This window comes from Marmota flaviventris, chromosome 2 (genome assembly GCF_047511675.1).
Source record: "Marmota flaviventris isolate mMarFla1 chromosome 2, mMarFla1.hap1, whole genome shotgun sequence".
NCBI classification, from domain to species: Eukaryota; Metazoa; Chordata; class Mammalia; order Rodentia; family Sciuridae; genus Marmota; species Marmota flaviventris.
In genome coordinates this window covers 175,138,974-175,160,584 of record NC_092499.1, presented here as the reverse complement: position 1 = coordinate 175,160,584, position 21,611 = coordinate 175,138,974, and the positions used below count along the sequence as shown (strand labels likewise).

The following is a 21,611-nucleotide window of genomic DNA, read 5'->3' as shown; positions in this document are numbered from 1 at the left end:
AAGCTCTTGCAAACTTCACCTACCTCCACATTCAATGTAAAACCAAGGAGCCTTGGCTGCTATTGGGGTCCAGTTAGGAAGGTTGGTCACCATGAGGACAGAAAAGCACCCCAGACTGCAGGAGGGCATGGACGAGCAAGCTGTGTGAGCCAGAGGGGGACCTCAAGAGCCCTGCTGACCATGAGCCGCCAGTTAAAGCGCTTGGAGGGGGAAGGTGAGTCCTGTCTGGTTGTTCGGTCTCTTTCTGCCTCTTTGAGATGAAGGTAGTCATCACTTCCTTCCAGGACTGGCTGAAGGAATTAAAGGCACAAACCATGCTTGGGCTTTGAATCCTTTGTGCATGGACCGTGCCTGGGCTTTGTGTTATCATTCGTGGTGGACGCTATCACAGCTGTTGCTTGGTCCCCAGAGCCCACCAGGACCTTTCAGCCTCCTGTTGTCTTAGTTAAGGTTGCCCTTCTAGAGCACTCCCCTCAGCACATATTTGTTTATCTATCTGGAGTAACCTGTAGGGGATATTAGGAACTGCATGACTTTTCCAAAGTGTCTAAGAAATGTCACAGACTGGGGACTCTGGAGTTTATAGAATCAAATAACCAGAGCCAGGTTCCAGCCTGGGGAACTAACTGAGGGGATTAGGATTGCATTCTTGTGGAGGCCCTTTGCCCAGGGACAGCCTTTCACCCTTGCTCCTCTCCCTTACAGCGCGTGGTGGAGTGAGGAGGCAGGCTGGGAGCAGCTCCCCACGCACAGGTGAGAGACATGGGGGTTCTTGGGGAGTGTACCCCACCAGCTCACCTCCACAGCCCAGCGGCCCACCCCATTTCTCCTCATCTTCTTTCCCTCCCCCCCTCCCTTCCTCTCAACTGCATGCTTGATCCCTCCCAGGAGGCAGGCAATTTAATTAGGGAAGGGGCTGAGCACTACACAGAAAGGACCTGCTGCTCAGCCCTGGGCATCAGGGGGACATTTCCAGAGTTACAGACACTTTGAGCTGAGTCTTGGAAAGCCACTAGACCTAAGGGTGGGGCAGCAAGGCCCAGGCTGCAGGGGGTGGTACAGTCAGGACTCACACCCAGACCCCCTGATCCAGAGGGCAGGCTCTGCACCTCCTAAGAGGCCTGTGGGAGTGAGTGCTCAGGCACAGTTTCACTGGGAATGTGATCCCAGCTCTTCTGTGAGCCTGTGTGGGAACCAACTCACTCTGGAACTAGCTGGACAGCTCCAGAAAACCACAGGTGTGAGAGAAGCCCTGCGCTGCATGATGAGAGGGCAGGAGTCAGGCCCACAGGTTGGCACCCTATGTTTCAGGTGACAGAACTTCATGGATGTGGTATCATTTTTTTCTTCTTCACAGCCCAGGCAAGGCTGCACCCCACTGGTGGGTGAAAGAACAGAATCTAGAGGAGTGATAGACATCCAGGGGGTTGGAAGAAATCCCTCCACTCCATCCTCAGGGTAGGGACCATCCTGTCCCTACCATCACCAGCCAGATATAGAGAAGCTGGTCCCAGGAATCACCTCCTCCACTGGGACTTTCTGTTTTTGTCATCCACGGCTCCCCAATTGTTGGGGTCCTGAGACCTCAAGGAAGCTTCCTATTAAGCCGAGAGAGCCAGCAAGAGGCACAGAGAGAGGAGCTAGGTGGGAGGGAGGGATCCAGAGCACCCCTCGTGTCTCAACACCCTTCCGGCATGCTCCCCAGCAGCCCCTCGCCATTAACCCTCCTCCCCATCCCAAACACCTTCCTCATCACTCCTCACCGCTCTCCAAAGACAGGAAGGTGAGTGCAATTCATGTGTGGCCCCAGTGGGGCCAGAGGAGAACCCCCTTCACAGGAGGGGCTGAGGTCAGGGGTCTCCTTCAGTGGCAGTTGCTATGGGGATACTCCAGGCTGGTTCTCCACATTCTTTCCCTGTCACGTTGTCCTGCAGTGGCTGCTCCTTCTGCATACAAACTGGCTCCCCTCCACCCCAGCAAAGTGTACTGGGGCTTGCAGGAGTCACCTATGGGTAAATCACCTTTGAATGGAAGGTCATTTTGCCTAAAACACAGACCTTCTCCTACTGAAAAATGTCCCCTCTCCTACCACTGCAATTTCCCTCAACCATGGGAAAAGGGGAAATAGGTCAGATTTTCATATCAGGGACCTGGGCTTTTCCAGCTTCTCAGCCTGTTCTGTACTCTATATAAACTCTTGGACCAAAGTCAGGTGCATAAAGAAGCAGGAGGAGGCCTGTTGCTTTCAAGGGCGCACATGCTGAGCCTGGTCTTCCTAGCAAGACAGCTGCTTTTTGAGTCCCTAAATTATGTATTAAGTGGAGTCCATTGAAAAACTGACTGTTAAAGGGGAAAAGAGAAGCCTATCTTCTGTGTAGAAGACGTTTGGATACAACTAAGGGGCAAATTCTTGCTTGTTTTCCACGTTCCTTGTGAATTTTGTTCAGTTGGGAAACCAGGTTACGACAGGAATTACAGCTGGGAAGAAAATTTGCGAACGACCAAGTTATATCTGTGATGCTTGGAAGAGTGCTTGGAACCATTCATTGCCAAAATGAAAAACATTTTGTTAGCTCGTTAGGATGCAGAGGTTGTAGAAGGAGATGCGAATCTTGAGAAGTGACAGACATTTGGGGGTTGGAAGAAATCCCTCCATTCCATCCCCAGGGGGAGGGACCCATGCTGCCCCTACCCTCACCAGCCAGATGTAGAGAAGCTGGTCCCAGAATCACCTCCTTCACTGGGGCTTTCTGCTTTTTAATCTAGTCCTTTCAAGTAATAGGGAGCTAGTCTTTTTGACTTTTCTCCTGGACCCCTTGTCTCAATCGCTGCTTTTCTCCAGGTGTGTGGTTCAGTCCTAGGGTTCTACTAGGAGTCTCACTGTGTCACTCCATCCCTCCTCCAAGTGTTATGCTCGAATTTGGGACCCCCAAAAGACCACCAGAGACCAAGATCAATGTAAGCAGCAAAGAGGTGTTTATTGCGAACTCTGTCCTCTGAGCGCACACAGCAACTGGTGACTCTGAGAGGCCCCAAGCCCAGGGTTTGCAGCAGTTTTATACACTCTTTGGGGAAGGCAGGGACTTCACATACATCATAGCATCTCTTAGCAAATCATCACACACTGCAGGAAAATCATAAAAAAAAAAAACTCTAAAACATGATTAGCACATTCACTGGCGGAAACAGGTTGAGTAGGGGTGATTGGTTAGTACAAGAGGGGGATTCATTTGAACTGATTGGTTTAAGCTACGAGGGGAGTATGTGCTGAACTACATGGTTTCCCAACATGTTATCAACCACCATAAACTACTGGGAGGATCATCTGGCATCCCAGGTATATTCCCTGTCTCATGATGATTGGTGGTTGCTAGGGGGTTGCTATGGGTCCTCACCTAGCCTGACTGAGTCAGGGACACCTGGTGCAGCAGATCTCTTCTGTTATTTGTAGATAAACAACTCAGCAGGGTGGGTATGTGCCTAGGAGTGCTCTGTGAGTCTTTCCAAGGACAAGGGTTACGCCCCCTTCCTTGAACAGGCTTTGCACTGAGGTAGAGGCTGGTTTTTCACAAGAAGGGATGGAAGCCTTCCAGGGAATTTTCAGGGCAAACACACCTCTCACAGGTTAATACTACCCAGCTTCCTAACTGATATGAGTTATTATCAATGCTAAATAGACTTTCTTTGTATGCTTCAACCAAAGACTCTTCCCACAGGAAGGGAGGAGGGAAAGAAAAAGGTTAGGATAGGAATCTGTCCTGTCACACCTATAATTACCTATTTTTGAATCTAGTACTCAGTGTTCTTCAATGTACCTACACCAGTTATCTCATAGATCCCTGCAATACCCTCAGCAATTGGAAATCAAGTCCCAAAGGCATGGGGATTGTTAATGGTGGAGTCTGATCCATGTTGAATGCTTCTTCTTGCATTCACAGTAAGAGAAGCAACCAGAGGAAACATGCCCACAGAACATTCTCTACTACAACTGGAGACCAGAGTCCATCCCCTCTCCACATCACCCTCTTTCCATGCTTCTAGCATGATCCTTTGATGCTGACCTCACCCTACAAAACCTGTTCCAGTGTCACATTCTCATTCTAAAATATGCCCTTTGGCAAAAGGATTATTTTGAGCTGAAGACAATGATAGTAGTCCTCCCCTTGTCTGTGGTTTTGCTTTTCACAGATTCAGTTACCTGGGGTCAAATGTTGTCTGAAAATATTAAATGGAAAATTCCAGAAGTAAACAATTTACAGGTTTTAAATTGTATGCTATTCTGAGTAAACCTAAAAAAATCTTGCTCTGTCCAACTCTATCCTGCCCAGGACTTGAATCATTCCTTTGTCCAGTGTATCCACGTTGTATATGCTACCCACCTGTTAGTCACTTAGTAGCCATCTCAGTTATTGGATCCATTGTCTTAGTATCACAGTGCTTGTGTTCAAACAATCCTTATTTTACATAATTATGGAGCCAAAGTGCAAGAATAGTGATGCAAAGGAGGCACCAGGGCTTAAACCGAAAAGGCATATAGGAAAAACATTTACTGGCATATAGGAAAAACAAAGTAGATAGTTTGGCACTATTTGTGATTTCAAGAAACATGTGTGCTGCAAATAAAGGGGAATTACTTAATCTTTTAGCCTTCCTCTTTTATTCTAAAAACAGGATATAAATTTTCATCTGTATAGATGTCTCCCTCTCCTATGCCAGACAGAGAACTACTCTGGAGACCATTTTAAGTACTTGAGAATACACTGACCTGCATAGCAAACCTTATTAAACAATGCTTATTTATCATACACATTTCCTAGTGGCCTTCCATAACTTGCTCCTAACCCAGAAGTCCAGAACCCCTTTTTATTTTATTAATCTATATTTTTTCTTGGTGAATTATAATTGTACACAATGGTGGGATTCATTGTTACATATTCATACATGCACACACTATAACCATATAATTTGGCCAGTATAATTCCCCAGTATTTCCCCTTTCCTGCCCTCTTCCTCTCCTCAGTCTCTTTCCTCTACTGAATCTCCCTTCAGTTTGCATGAGATTTCTCCACACTCTCCTTTCTTTCCCTTTTTCCTCTCTAACTTCCACAGCTGAGAGAACACTTGACTGAGTTTGGCCATTTTGCTTAGCATAATTCTCTCAAGTTCTATCCATTTTCCCGCCAATGACATAATCTCATTCTTCTGTATTGCTGAATAAAACTCCATTGTGTATATAGACTACCTTTTCTTTATCCATTTGTCCATTGACAAACACCTTGGCTGGTTCCATAGTTTGGACCTTTTGAGTTGTGCTGCTATAAATATGGGTATGCATGTATCTCTATAGGATGCTAATTTTAATTTTTTTTTTTGTCCTGGAGATTTAACCCAGGGGCACTTTGCCACTGAGCCACATTCCCAGCCTTCTTTATTATCATTATTTCTTATTTTGGGATAGGGTCTCACTAAGTTGCTGAGGACCTTGCTAAGTTGCTGAGGCTGGTCTTGAATTTATGATCCTCCTGCTTCAGCCTACTGAGTTGCTGGGATTACAGGCATGCCTGACTGTGCCCAGCTGACTTTAATTCTTTAGGATAAGTAATGAGAAGTGGTATGGCTGGGTCATATGGTGGCTTCATGCCTAGTCTTTTGAGGAACCTCCATACTAATTTCCATAGTGATTGTACTAATTTACAATCTCACCAACAGTATAAAAGTGTTCCTTTTTCTCCACATCCTTTCTAGCATTTATTATTGTTGGTATTTTTGGTAACTGCCAATCTAACTGGAGTGAGATGAATCTCAGTGTTGTCCCCAACTCCTCTCATTATCAAGTCTCTTCTCCACTCTTTGTCACCCTTTAAGAGAGAATATAAGCCCCAAATTCTCACCACCTCCTTGAGTTACAGTTCTTTGTGAACTCCTCTGTATATGTAAGCAATTAAATCTCCTTTTCTCTTATTAATCTCTTTCCTAAACATCAGTTCTTTGCGAAGCATTTCCAACAATCCCAAATAGATTTGGCTACTCATTTGAAAATGGCAATAAAACATTTAAAAACATGCACAGAAGATAATAGGATTACCCACAAGGAAGATAACATGATTGCCTATAAAGCTTTCATAAGCTTTGTTCTCTTAAATCATCAAGACCATAATAAAATCAGCATAAAACACAAGAGATTATTGTGGGAAGATGCAGAATTTTTGCTACATAGGTGGATTACACTATAAAAATCTTTATATGGTAGGTGAAGGCAAAAAAAATAGTAATAAACAGAAGCAAAGACAAACTCATCAAATTGAGCAAACTTTGCCAAGATTATAACACATTTTATAGTTTTCCAAGCTCATTACTTGCACGTCTACAACCCAAGACCAATAAAACTCCTTTTTCAAAACTTCTGCCATTTTCCATTCAGGTTTGTCCTCCATGGTTGTCTTTCTTACTGTAGAACAACCATCATTTCACTTTATGATTCGACTATTCTTTTGTTCTTGACAAAAGCACATTCATTACTTTGCGTGCAAAGTTGGGCCTCATCAATGTTGATCGTAGTAGACTCTAATTTAATTATAATGTTTAGTCAAAAGAACATTTGTTTCACAGAATAAACTTCCATTGTACAGGAAGGATAACTGCCAACTATCACATATTGGCATTTTAGACTAGCAGAGCCCATGACTATGCATTACACAACTTTGTACAGACACACAACCCATATAATAGTTTTTTTCAAAGTCATACAAAAATGAACTTGAAGGTACAATTTCTTTGTAGCATATAAAAATTAGAAGCAAAAGTATACAAGTTTCAAATCATGCTTAAAAAATTTAAAAAGTAAAATAAAATAAAATCATGCTTAATAGTGTTTCAGAATTCTCCCTTACTTAGAAATGATCTAGGAATCTGCTATAGTTTGGATGTTGAGTGCCCCTGAAATATTTGTGCATTAAAGGCTCAGTCCCCAGGATGGCACTATTAGGTGGGCAGGTCTTGAGGGAGGTCCTTAGACCTAGATTCTTAGATCATTTCTAGTCTAAAATGCCAGGGATTGAACCCACAGGTGCTTAACCACTGAACCACATCCCCATCCCTTTCTTATATTTTATTCAGAGAGTCTCACTGAGTTGCTTAGGGCCTTGCTAAGTTGCTGAGTCTGGCTTTGAACTCAAAATCAATGCTCCTGCCTCGGCCTCCTGAGCCCCTGGGATTACAGGCATGAGCCACCATGTCTGGTACTGTTTTATAATTAATATTAATAAATCAAAGAAGACATAGCTGTTCTTATTAAACAAACATAATAAACAAGTTCATTTACCAAATTTTCACCTAGTTTCTGGGAAATTTTTGGAATGTTTGATTTTTATAAGCACTTATTTATAGCTTCTAAGTCAATCGAATGAGCACCTTTGGTCTTTAATAAAAATGTCTTGATTACTCACTTGAAATGTGTCATTGATCAATTATTTCATTTTTGAAAAACTGATTTTTTTAGAGCAGTTTTAGGTGTTTAGAAAAACACCTAAAGTTTAGAAAAACTTTGCAGAAATTTGTTTCACATACAACCTTCTTTCCTCCTTTTCCTCCAGGATAGCATCTTGCCCTGGAACACTGCATTCGTTGTATCTGCTGAATCAATATCGATACATTGCTATTACCTAAAGCCCATAGTTTATAATAGGGCTCACTCTTTATGTTATACATTCTATGGGCTTCAATAAATGCATAATGTTGTGTGTCTATAATCCACAGTATCATGCAGAGTAAAAAGTCCTGTGGTCCTCCTATTGAGGCTTCTTCTCTTTCCGCTGAAGCCCTGGTGATCACTTATTATTTTACTGTCTCTCCAATTAGGTCTTTTCCAGAATGTTGTACAGTAGTAATCATTCAGTATGTTACCTTTCCAGACTGCCTGCTTTCATCAAGGAATATGCTTTCAAGATTACCCAGGCCTTCATTTCATTTTGTCACTGAGTAACATCCCTTCCTAAGTATCCCTTCCTGTTTGGTTATGCGTTCACCTATTGAAGGACATGTTGGTTGCTTCTGAGATTCTTCAGTTATGAATAAGGCCAAGTATTTGTGTTCAGGTTCTTATGTGGACATAAATTTTCAACTTACTGGGGTAAACACATAGGAGAACGATTGCTCAATATGTGATGAACCATTTTCAAAGTGACTGTAACCATTTTAGCAATAAATGAGAACTGCTGTTGCTTCGTGTTCGTGGCAGCATTTGGTGTTAGCAGTAGGTGTGTAGTAGTATCTCTTTGGTGTTTTGATTCACAGTTCCCTAATGACATGTATCTTTCATATGCTCATTTGTCATCTGTATAATTTCTTTGGTGAGCTGTCTGTTCAGATATTTTCCCCATTTTACTTTATTTTTATTTATGTATTTATTGCTGTGCTGAGGATCCAATCGAGGGCCTCATGCATGCTAGGCAAGTGCTCTACCACTGAGTCATATCCTCAATCCTTTTTTCCTTTCTTTTCTTTCTCTTTCTTTCTTTCTTTCTTTCTTTCTTTCTTTCTTTCTTTCTTTCTTTCTTTCGTACTGGGGATTGAACCCAGAGGTGCTCAGCCACTAAGCCACATCCTTAGCCTTTTTTATTTTTTTATTTTGAGACAGGGTCTTGCTATGTTGCTTATGGTCTTGCTAAGTTGCTGAGGCTGGCTTTGAACTTGTGATCCTCCTGCCTCAGCCTTCCCAGTCACAGGCATGCTCCACCACAGCCTGCACCAGTTTTTAAATTAAATTGTTTGTTTTCTTATTCTTGAACTTTAAGAGGTCTTTGTATATTTTGTATATAAGTCCTTTGTCAGATATGTTTTACAAATATTTTCTCATAGACTTTGACTTGTTTTCATTCTCTCGACAGTGTCTTTTGCAGAGAAGTTTTAATTCTTTTAAATTAATTAATTTATTTTTTATTTGTTCTACTTAGTTGTAAATGACAGCAGAATGCATTTCAATTCATCAAACACAAATGGAGCACAGTGTAGAGACACACCATTCGTGTGATCATACATGTACCTAGGTAATGATGTCCATCTCATTCCACCATCTTTCCTGCCCTCATAAGCCCTCTCCACTCTCCCCTTTGCCCAGTCCAAAGTTCTTCCATTCTTCCCATGCCCTCTCCATTGTAGATCAGCATCCACTAATCAGAGAAAACATTCGGTAGTTTTTTGGGATTGGCTTACTTCACTTAGCACAATATTCTTCAACTCCATTCATTTACCTGCAAATGCCATAATTTAATTCCCTTTTAATGCTAAGTAATATTCCATTGTGTATATATACTACAGTTTCCATTCATCTATTGAAGGGCACTAGGATTGTTCCATACTTTAGCAATTATGAATGGAGCTGCTATAAACATTGGTGTGCCTATGTCACTATAGTACGCTGATTTTAAGTCCTCTGAGTATAGACCAAGAAGTGGGATAGCTGGGTCAAATGGTGGTTCTATTCCAAGTTTTCTGAGGAATTTCCACACTGCTTTCCAAAGTTGTTGCACCAATTTTCAGTCCCACCAGCAATGTATGAGTCTACTTTTTTCCCCACATCCTCACCAACACTTATTATTGTTTGTTTGTTGTTGTTGGTACTGGGGATTGAACCCAGAGGTGTTCTACCATGGAACTACTTTCCCAGACCTTTTTATTTTTTATTTTGAGACATGGCCTCTCTAAGTCTCACTAAGCAAGACATGGTCTAGCTTAAGGCCTTCCTAAGTTGTTGAGGCTTGCCTCAAATTTGCAGTCCTCCTGTTTGAGCCTCCTAAATTGCTGGGATTACAGGTATGTGCCACCATGCCAGCCTAGAAGTTTTTAATTTTAGTGAAGAACAATTTTCCAACTTTTTTTCCCCATGGATCATGCTCTAGGTGTTGTATTTCCTGTTTTTATGCAGGAGCCCTATTGATATGGTGGTAAGGTGTGAGGGAAGAAGGAAGTGTTCTATAGTACAATATGTCTCCGTCTTCTTGTAAGCCTGTGCCCCTGGGCTGTGACCTTCACAAGTACTCCTCAGCTTTTCCCTTCCTTAGTAGAAGGAACCTTTACACTGAGTCCATTAAGACTCACTGTGACAAAACAATTTCCCTTAAGGGCAGAACTTTGTTGAGGACATCAGAATGCTATGGACATATTTCAAAATGATTACTTTTCCCTCCCTCTGCTGGAAGCACCAGGGGATTTTTCCTCTAGTTTTCACAGCAAGAACATGGTAGTACTCCTGGAGGTAAAAATTCCTGAAAGAATGCCCCCATCAACACTTATTTCCTATAGTTTTTAACTCTCAAGCTTAGCCATGTTGAACTCCAGCAATTCATCAATTGCAACTTAAATGTTCCTACCTGTATTAACCATTCCTTTTATTTGCTATAGTCTGATATTTTGACATATTGGGCACTTGCTGATCCTGGAAGGATTAACCCTCCTGGTTTTAGCTAGTTTCTAGAGAAAGCAAAGAATGAAGCAAGGGGCCCTTTCATCTGCAAATCAGCCAACTCAGACCTCTTACCCTCAAGGACTCCTTTGATCAGGTTCTCATTCTGGGCCACCATCCACCTGCCCTAATCACCCCAGGGCCAGACAACTAGGTAAAGTTCATAGCCCCAAAATCCACAGAAATTGTTCAGCTAGACAATTCTAAACCTGCTCACCCTGATTCATTCCTTCCTTCCTGTGGAAGTCATAATAAAGACCCATGTCTACATTTCCTCCCCCATTCTCTCTGTCTCCTCAGTGCTTCCCTGTATGGCCCTGCACAGCACAGCATGCTGCCATTCTAGGGATCTGTGAGTGAAATAAGCTTCTTCCTTCCTGAAAGTCACTTCCATGTCTGTGCCTCTTGCCACGCCTGATTAAAACAGTCCCAGCTGCTTCTTGGAATACTACCAGACTGGTTCATGAAGGGCTTCTGTATTAGTCAACTTTTCATTACTGTTACAAAATACCTGAGAAAAACAACCTAAAGGAAGAAAGATTGAATTTGGTGCATTTGGCTCATGGTTTCAGCGGGTGTTTGGCTGCAGCCATTGTTTCTGGGCCTGTGGTGAGGCAGAACATCTTAGTGGCCAGGAAGTAGGTAGGAGTGGGGATAAGAAAAAGTCCCCAAGTTCTCTCTGCTTTCTTGGATGCCATGAACAGAGCAGCACCTCTCTGCTATGCCCTTCCACCACAATGTTCTCTCTCACCTCAGGCCCACAGCAATGGAGTCAGCTGACCATGGACTGAACCTCTAAAGCCTAAAGTAAAACTACAAGCAAATAGCAATGTGGGTGCTTTACTATGTGTGTGCTTATGGCATAGATGGCGTCTTTAAATCAATGTTCGCATATGCTGACCTCTATTGAATACCCTCCATGTGCAGGGACCTTACCTGTTTTTAATTAACCCTTTCAACCATGCTAGGACATTGGGGCTACTTGAACCAATTATAGATGAAGAAAGTGAGGTGCAGAAAAGGTAAGTGACTTATTTATGAACACAGAGGCCAACTTTCCCCAACATCTAATTAAAACACAACCTTTTGAGGAGGATTTACGGTAAAGCAAGGAGGTCCTGGTGTTATTCTGGGGTGTCACGTTGTGGCCCTGGCAGAGCTGTCGAGCTCCAGGGGGCATCCTGGACTTTAGATTCCTCTTGGCTGGGGCATTTGCCTGGGCTGAGACCCGCACCGTCCATTTCCTGACTCTGCAGGTGACACGTCGGGGAGATCGGCAAGGAAGCAGGCTCCCAAAGCCGAGGGTCCCCCTGGCAGGCGCGGAGCCCAGCCTGGGCTGAAGGAGCCGGCCCGGGGCAGCCCCAGAACCGGGTCTCCCCGGAGGAAGGCGACGGAACGCCCGGGCCGCCGCGGGGAGCTGCAGGGACAGGAGCGGAGCGCCACAGAGAGGACCAGCGAGGGGGGGAAAAAGAGGGACCGGAGGGCCTCCTTCAAGGAGCAGAGGGCACCCCCACAGAAGGAAAAGGACGCTCCGAGGAAAGAGGAGACGAGGAAGAGGCCGAAGAAGCCCAGGTGTGTGTCGCCGGCGCGTCCCTCGGCTCCGCGTCCCTTCCCCTCCCCTGGGAGGGGCTGGTGTCCTGCTGGGCTCCTGCTCCCCCGCTGCCCCTTCACTTTGCCCCGCCTTTGCTACTGCCTGGGCTCAGAGTCTGGCCAGAGCCGGGATGAGGATCGCACGGTGACAGGTGGGATGGCCCCTGGGCCCCTCGCCCAGCCACCCATGCGCCCCCGCGCAGGAGAATCTCTTAATGCGGCCCCACGGCTGGGTGGGACGAGACCTCAGGTGTCACCAGGTGACTTGCCTTGGCTCTTAAGGAACTGAGAAAAGTGAACAGTATTGGATTCAGGAATCATCACAGGGATTAAGCACACTCCTTCCTTATCTGGACTGTTTTCTAGAAAAATGGAATTCTGTCTAGAATTCCAAGAGTTATGTTAGCTCTGAAATTCTAGGATTTGAGGATTTGAATTATTTGTTTCCTCTCCTTTGTTCCATTAGCACCAGCACACGAGGGTTAGTGGATAGAGCCAGGTCACTGAAATGAGCAGATCGGACTTTTTGTTCCATTGCTTTGGGACCAGCTTTGATGGATGTCTCTGCTCTGCTCCCTTTGTCATTCACTGGAGATCAGGTTATTGTTGTTGTTTGTTTGTTTGTTTTGGTACTGGAAATTGAACCCAGGGGCGCTTAACCACTGAGCCACATCCCCAGCCTTTTTTTTTTTTACATTTTAGAGACAGGGTCTCACTGAGTTGCTTGGGAGCCTCACTAAGTTGCTGAGGCTGGCTTTGAACTCATGATCCTCCTGCCTCAGCCTCCGTAGCTACTGAGGTAACTAACAGGCGTGCACCACTGTGCCCAGCTCTCAGGATGTTTTAAGCATCCCCTGAAATAATGGCTGAGAGGCTTTTGAAAGGGTTTTAGGATTATGGCAGAGTTGATGTTCCTTCTCTGGGTTCTACAAACCTCCTTTGTGCATACCTTTAGTCAGGTGGTCTCCACCTGACTCTCCACCTTCACAGAGGGCAAAGTGAGACCCTCTAAAGAGGCTACTGACTGCTTCTGTCACCCATACCAGCCATCCCTTGTTAGGACCTTTGCTGTTTGTTCCTAATGATAAGCTATTAAAGGGTCAACTTAGAATCTGAATGCTTTGTTAATGGACCCTGAGAATCCTGAACTTTAGAGGGATCCTGTAAGATCCTAAATGACAAATGCAAAGTAAGGTATACACACAAGGACTCATGGCATTTTCCTCTGATGCCATGACAGGGCACTGAGAAATGAAAAAGACTCAGTCCCAGTTCCCCAGGTACAGGCAGGCTAGCAGGGAAGATGAGACACAGGCATCAATTAAGACAAGGCAGAAAGCCATGTGTACACAAGAAGGGCTTTGATAGAGTGCTGTACTGCCCGGGTTCTGGGGCATCGGGTTTCCTTCGTGAAGAAGGTAAGCATTTCAGTAAGTGTTGGAAGAACAGGTAGAATTCAAACAAGCAATGACTGAATGCCCAACTCCCCAGACGGAAGGAACTCACTATGCAAAAATTCAAAGACAGCTATCATGGGATGTGTATGAAGTCCAGCCAAAAGACCCTCCGATCTCAGCTTTCCAATGTTCAAGGGCATGCTCAGACTTCTTCTCCTTTGCTCCTTGGGTGTTATTCAGAAGCTAAAACTCACAGAGGCTGCTGCAAATGGGTTTTAAAAATCTAGCCCAAGTTCACATTCAGATTCTTCTGTTTATGAAACTTACTGGCTGGGTGGGCCTAACCCTTCTCTGGATTTCTCCTTCAACCCTGTCACCTGCTGTCTCACTCAATTGAGGGTCACATATTTTCAGTGAGGCTGTACAGAGCACACACAATAAATTGTACACAACTGAGCACATAATATCATCTGAGAGATGGGGAGGGTCGTTGCTTGGGGATTTCTCATGGGAGCTTGTCTACACCTGTGCTGTTCAATATGCCACTACCCACATGAGTCTGGTGGGCATTTGAAATCCAAACACAGTGTGACTAAGGAACTGAATTCCCAATTTAATCTAACTGAACATAATTTTAATTCAATGTTAATACCATTGACTTAAGAGTTTGTGAATCTGACGTAGGTGTACCTTTGAAACTAATTGATATGATTTTGAAGCCAAAGCATTTCTTTTTTAATTTTTTGGGTTTTTTTTTTTTTGGAGGGAGGGTACTGGGGATTAAACTCAGGGGCACTTGAACACTTAGCCACATTCCCAGCCCTATTTCGTATTTTATTTAGAGGCAGGGTCTCACTGAGTTGCTTAGCTCCTTGCTGTTCCTGAGGCTGGCTTTGAACTCAAGATCCTCCTGCCACAGCCTCCTGAGCTGCTGGGATTACAGGCAGGCACCATCACGCCTGGCTCAATGCATTTCTTTTACAAAATGGCCAAGTAGTTTTGTTAATGAGGATGCAAATATCAAAGAAAAATACTATTTTGCACTTGATTCTGTTACTGGGAACCTTAGGTAAACAATCGGGGTACTTGAATCTACTTTTTCAGTTATAACTTTATAAAACCCAAATACAGATCAAGTGTGTCTGATGGAAATTTAGTGTTTGAAGTGCTCTCCACTGGGAGTGCAATGCAAACACCAGACTTTGAAGATAGTAGAAAAAAAAAAAGACTGTCTCAATAATTTTCATATTTTAACTATATGTTAAAATTATAATGTTTGTTAGGTTAAATGAAATGAAATGTGTTATTAATTGTATTCGTTTTTCACCACTTTAATGTGGCTACTAGAAACATTTAAATTACAAATGGCTATTTCTACTGGTCAGCACTCCACGGGATAGTCTGTAGGGGGAGGGGGAACACTCAGAGAAATAGAGTTTGGGGAGGCAGCTGTGTGGTAGGTTGAGCTACAGGTTGAAGTTCTGGCCTCCTCTGACAGGCAGTGGGAGTCACTGGAAGCATCTGAGCAGGAGTGGGCGTGATCCGGGATCATGCCTTGCCATCTTGCCTGTGGGCTGCTCCACATCTACTTCCTTTCCAGCTCTCTTCTCCATTTGCCCTGGCTCTGCCCCTAGATCATCTTCCTTGGCCTCCAGTAACTCTGGTGGGGAGTCCCTTTCTGAGGAGGAACTGGCCCGCATCCTGGAGCAGGTGGAAGAAAAAAAGAAGCTCATTGCCACCATGAGGAACAAGCCCTGGCCCATGGCAAAGAAGCTGACAGAGCTCAGGTGGGTAGGTTGTCAGTTAACCAGGCTTCTTGAGATCCACAAGCCTCAGCTCCTTCTGATGGGAATGGGAAGCCCCTCCTTCTCCTGGTCCCATAGGGACTAGACAAGAAGGAGGATTCACCTTCCTCACCTCCCCAGGCTGAGTGCAGCACTCAGGGAACGCCATCGCAGCCTGCAGGACTTGAGGTTTGCCAGCACCTAGCAGGTCCTGGAGGAGGAGAGATGGAAGACCTGTACCCAGCCCTTCCATTGCCTGCCCATCTTCTCTCTCATGCCCCAGCTCATCTGGTGGTTCTGTGCCTCTCTTCTGACCCAGCACAGGAAGGATTTCCCCAGGGAAGCTGTCCAGGATGCCCCTTCCCAACAAGATCAGCTCTTTCTTGTGTTCTTTAACACCGGTTGTCCCATCGTCCCAGATGTGGAACTGTAAAAATTTAAATTGAGCAACAAATTACCACTATGGTAACTTTGAAATAATTATTATTTTTTTTTAGAGATCTATACTTTTGAGAAAAGTACTGTGGGGAATGAATACAATATTTGGAAATATGTATATATTTCATGTGTATATGAACATATCTATAAAGGGCATATAAGCTCTAGAGTATGATTTCCAACTTATTTTATTGTGCTTGTGTTAATGTCATTGAAATCTTCAAAAAATGGTTAAGCCCCCAACATCCCTCCCCGTGTGGCTCTCACTTGCAGTGACTTACCTGTACAAGGTGGACTTAATTACCCGCACATCCCCAAAACCTAACGCAAGGCCATGCAGGGAGTGGTGCTCTTTGACTATGGTTCTGGAAAAGAGACTGGGCCTCCTGCCTATGCCACTTGACTTTTCTTTTAGACTCAGCTAGTTCTCTGGTTTCCCGAGGAAAGTTGGCCCACCGATCATTTTTTTGATTCTTACATCTCTGCTGTGATTTTCAATCCACACTGCATGGCTTCTGGTTTTCCACTAGAAAATCCCCTTCTGTTCTTCCACCACATCCCTGGAGACGACACTCACTCTCCTCTTTCATCTGTGTAAAGCTCATTTCCCCTGGCTCCTCTCACACCCAAGTTTGCCATGCTCAACTCAAACTCATGTTATTTAGGAGCACCGTTAGGCAGTCATGTTTTAACACTGTTTTGACATAGCAAAGATTTTGACCACATCAACACAGTGCAGAACTTGTCAGGTTTTCTGACACGTAGAGCTTACTCCATTACTGTGCAGATTATTGCATGACCTTCTATGCAGCTTCAAGAAGAAATGCCTCCCTGCGGTGCCTCAGGCTCCTGCCATGGGCTAGCACTGACCAATAGAACTTTCTGTAACAATGGAAATCTCCTGAAGCTGCACCATCTAACCCAATAACCCCTAACCAGCACTTGACATGCACTTAGTGCAACTGGGAAACTGAAAAATTTTTAATTTAAATTTTAAAAAAATGACAATAGTTAATAGCAATGTATTGCATATTAAAAATGGCAATGAGTAGATATCAAGGATTCTCACTGCAAAAAGAAATGCAAAGTGAAAAAGTGCTTATGTTAATGAGCATGATTTTGTCATTCCACAGATATTATAATATTTACATTTTTGTCAGTTAAAACAGTAAAATAAAAAATAACTTGAAATTTCAAGTAGCCACATGCGCCTAGTGGCTACGATTTGGATAGTGTTTTCAGCTCTAGGCAGTTGGCTGGCTTCTTCCCAGGCTCCTTTTTCTGAGTCCCTTCTCTTTGCTTCTTCTAGGATGGGTTCTTCCTTTTATCAGCAAGACTGAATAGCCACCTGTCACTATCACAGAACCTCACCCCCAACAGGTGTTGCCTGAACACATCTTTTATTAATGGTGGAAAAAAAAAAACAACAACAACAACCTGGATGCTTGAAGAAATGAGATCTCCAGCAGGCTGCAAATCCTGCTTAGAGGAGAAATCTGCCATCTCTTCCCGCCTCTGAGGGCCAGAGTCCCTGCTGCTGGCAGGGTTGGCAGGATCTCTGGGTTGCAGGCTTTGCCAATATCCAGTCTAGGATCTAGAAGACAAAAAGAAAAGCCAGGGAACCCAATGCCCTGTCATCCCCTTGATCCGGAGGTCCTTAGCTGCTTCTGATTTCTGGAACTTTCCCTTTCTCCACACTCTTCTCCGACTCTTCTGCCTTCCACATAGATTTTTAAGGCTTTATGTGACTACATTGAACCTGTCCAGATAACTATGATAATCTCCCTATTTTAGAGTCAGTAATCTCAATCCCACAGAGTCCCTTTTGCCATTTAACAGTTTATTCACAGGTATGACACCAAAGGGCAAAAGTCATGCGGGGGGTTGGGGGGCAAACTCTGCCTATCACAAGTGTCTAGTGTATGCCAAGCATTATTCTAGGAATTTGGGAAGTTTCAATGGACAAGACAGACAAAATTTCCTGCCTTTGTGGAATTCATATTGTAACCAGGGGCATAAAAGCACACAGGCTTTCAGCCCCATAACCCCTCATCGTTTAGATTTCCTTTCATTGGATGTTAATGGAATTCCCACCCACCCCCAACTTTTTTCTCCTGACCAGGGAGGCCCAAGCCTTTGTGGAGAAGTACGAAGGAGCCTTGGGAAAGGGGAAGGGCAAACGACTCTACGCCTACAGGATGATGATGGCCAAGGTGCGTGATGGGGGACAGCCAGCCTGCCAGGAGGGTCTGCTCTGCTTGGGAACGTGGAGGACCCCAGCCTCACCTGTCCCCCCACACCATGTGTCAGTTACCCCCAGAATCCTGAGAGTGAGGCCCAGTAGACCATTCTCCTTCCTCCAGTGATGGAAATCAACTGTGTCCTTGTGGTTCCTCTATGCTGATTCTGTGGAGGCTTCCATATACGTAAAACCTGTTTCCTCACCAGCAAATGAACTCACAGAATGAATGGCGTTAAAACCACTGGGTGGGGGTGGTGGCTAGGGTTGTGGCTCAAGTGGTAGTGCACTCACCTGGCAAGGCACTGGGTTGGATCCTCAGCACCACATAAAAAATAAAATAAAAATGTTGTGTCCACCTAAAAAACTAAAAAAAACAAAACCCACTGGGGTTTTTATTTTTCCAAACTCCAAATCATGTTGATTTGGGGGAGACCCAAAAAGGCTGTGGTATAATCAGCATTGGATGATAAACAGTAATGTTCGCAGAGGCAGCAGGCAGCTCTACTCTGTTATGTCACCCCCTGGGCATCTGATCCAAGGGTAATGGTCTGAGGTGGGACATTTAACCTGGGACTTATTGAAATTTCCTTCCTTGAGGGGACTGAAGTACTCACAGATTTGAAAAACTACCACTCGCATCCACTTCATTCTTGCAGAGAGCCTGTTTCAGGGCTTGAGTGTGGATGTAGTTGCTTCAACTCTCAGTTTTGATGCCTAATACTTCCAGCTTCTTCTTTTTCTTTGTTTCCCTAGGCTTGCCCTGCCTGTGAAATGTATTATTTCCATATGCATTTTTTTTTGTACCAGGGATTGAAACCAGGGGTTTTTAACCACTGAGCCACATCCCCAGCCCTTTTTATATTTTATTTTGAGGCAGAGTCTCACTGAGATACTTTGGGCCACACTAAGTTGCTGAGGCTGGTTTTGACCTCAGCCTCCCGAGCTGCTGAAATGACAGGTGTGCTCCACTGCTCCCAGCCATCCATATGCACTTTTTAAAAATCACTTTGCAAAACTCTAATATAGCCCATTGAGATTTTGATCAATATTTTAAAAAATCTTCCATTTTATTTGTGCAGGCTTCTTATCTTTATAATATTTAGTCTTTGCATCAAAGAATACTGCATGTTTCTCTTGCCTCTTTGAGCAAAGTTTTTCAATTTCTTCACATAGATCTTTTCCATGTCTTAAATTTATTTCTATGTAGTTTATATTCTAGTTCCTTTTGTGAATGGACTAATCTAATAACTAGCTTTGGGTGGTATGTAGAAAATTACACTTTTTTGTTAATTTTATGTGTGGTTTTCTTATTGTACTGTGGTTTGTTTGTTTCTGCACTGGGGATCATGTAATAGGCAAGCCCTCTGCCACTGAGCAACAGCCCCAGTCCCTTGGCTTCTCTTATTAATTTTATTCATTCTAATAATTTTCATCTGATTAGGCACATTAAAAAGGGTTTTTTGGTTCTTCTAATGTGATATGTAATTTCTACCCTAAAGCACAAGTTAGTAATTTCAGAACAATTTCAGTTGACAATGATAACCATAGGTCTCTGTCTTTTCATCATTTTAACGAGAATGACTTTAGTGTTTCACATTAAGTTTATGGGACTTGTCAGCTCAAAATAGACTTTCCCATAATAAGAAATTACCCTCTAGTTATAGGTTAAGATTTCTATTTTATTGGAAATAGATATTAGATTTTATTAAGCACCTTTGCCTTTTAGCTATTAAACTTCCTTTTTATTTCTGGGATAATCTCAGTCATGGCAAATTATTTTTAACTCCTCAGACACACATGACTTGATAGTATTTTATTTATATGTACTACATACATTTTCATAAGATTGATCTGAATTTGTGTCGCACATATGCACAAGGGTGCACTAGGAATATACTTGCTTTATAATAGTGAACAAATAGCATTATCTCCTCCTTATGCTGTAAATCATTTTTTATGGAGCATGAATTTTTTTTGTTTGTGTGAATTCCATCTTTATAGAATACCTTGATATTTTTTTCATGCGTTCCTTGTTGATTGGTGTATTCAAGTTTTAGCTTTTTTTAGAGCCCTCCTGATAATTCATATTCTTCCCCAAATTGATCATTTCATTAAAATTTTCATCTGCATTAACAGAAAGTGGCATATGTGCCATAATTTTTGCAATTACTCTTTATATCTGCTGGGTTTGAAACTGTTTATTCCTAGTATTGTTTTTTTCTCCTTTATCAGTTATAAACACCTGGCAATTATTTCTGAGTCATTTTATTAATTTTGTTGAATAACTATTTAATACTTGATGACTACACACTCAGATCTTCTTTTTTTTTCCATTTGAGGAATGTGCTTTTCGATACACCTTTTTTGTTGTTGTTGTTCTAGATTTTGCTGTAACAAGCTTGCAACAAACAATTTTGTAACACTTATTGTAAATCCAACAAAACACAGTCCCCCAAATAATATGGCTGGTTCAAAAGCATGCATATTTTAAATTTTAAAGCACATTTCCAAATTATTGTTCCCAGTTTGTAGCAACTGAAACTCAAATGAACAACAACAGAAAAAAAATAGGTTGTTGTTCCTCTTTAAATTTGTATTCACTGTTTTTTAAATTGTAGAACACTTAATTGAGATCTACCTTCTCAACAAAATTTTAAATGCACGATACAGTGTTGTTAAATATAGGCACAATGTTGTACGGCAGATCTCTAGTCAGATATGTCTTTGTAAATGAGTCTGTTCAGTCACGTTTCTGTCAAGTAGATCCAGCTTCCTCTATAGGGAGAGGATGATCGCTGACCTTCCTTTGTTACCTGCCCTCGCTGTTTCTAATTCTTTGTTTTCCTCTCTCTTTGCAGTCTTAGGAATTCTCAGGCATATTCTTAACACCATGGAATCCATTTTCTTCTGTGTCAGTTACTGTTCTTACTATGTCAAATATTTCTTTTCATTTCATTATAGAACCTTTAGCTTCCTGTAGTCATTCTATACCTCATATTCTTTTTTTTTTTTTTTGAGGTGGGGTACCAGGGATTGGACTCAGGGGCACTGGACCACTGAGCCTCATCCCCAGCCCTTTTTTTGTATTTTATTTAGAGACAGGGTCTCACTGAGTTGCTTAGTTTCTCTCTGTTGCTGAGGCTGGCTTTGCACTCGCGATCCTCCTGCCTAAGCCTCCCAAGCCACTGGGATTACAAGCATGTGCCATATTCTTTTTAAAATCTTAAATTGCTCTCTTTTAGAAGACAGATTTTTTGCATTCTACTGAGAATGACAAACTGCTTCCTAGAACTTATTTATATATCCTAAGGAATGTTTTCCACAAATTTCAAAGAATAGGTGTCTCTTTTTCCTTATTCAGCAGTACTTTTCTCAGGCCTCACTGGTTGCTTTCATTTTAGTCACTAGATCCCAATTTCATCCACAGACAGGATGTGTCACTTGCCTGGATCTTGTTTGATCCCTACTTGAAGCCATTTTCTTATCAATAGCTGGGGAGCCAGATGACATGACAATGACCCAGTCCCACAGCCAGCAGCTCCCACAGTGCTGAGGAAGGGGCTGGGGATCCTTTGCCCACACCCAGCCTGGTTTTCTGACTCTGCAAACTAATGAAGGTGTCCACAGCCTCCACCAGGTGGTTGCCAAGGTACCCGCCAGTAGCCTGGGCCTCACTTGGCCACATTAATTACCTCTCCCCG

The 21,611-nt window shown here is 43.2% G+C and overlaps 1 protein-coding gene across 1 annotated transcript in view; it reads left to right on the top strand.

Moving 5' to 3' along the window:
• The window catches only part of Tmc2 (transmembrane channel like 2), a 76,624-nt gene that overhangs the window by 7,683 nt on the left and 47,330 nt on the right, over positions 1–21,611 (top strand). The window contains exons 3-5 of the mRNA XM_027954836.2: positions 11,716–12,031; positions 15,081–15,233; positions 17,791–17,881. Coding sequence (XP_027810637.2) covers positions 11,716–12,031; positions 15,081–15,233; positions 17,791–17,881 — 560 coding nt within the window. The remainder of the gene's footprint in view (positions 1–11,715; positions 12,032–15,080; positions 15,234–17,790; positions 17,882–21,611) is intronic.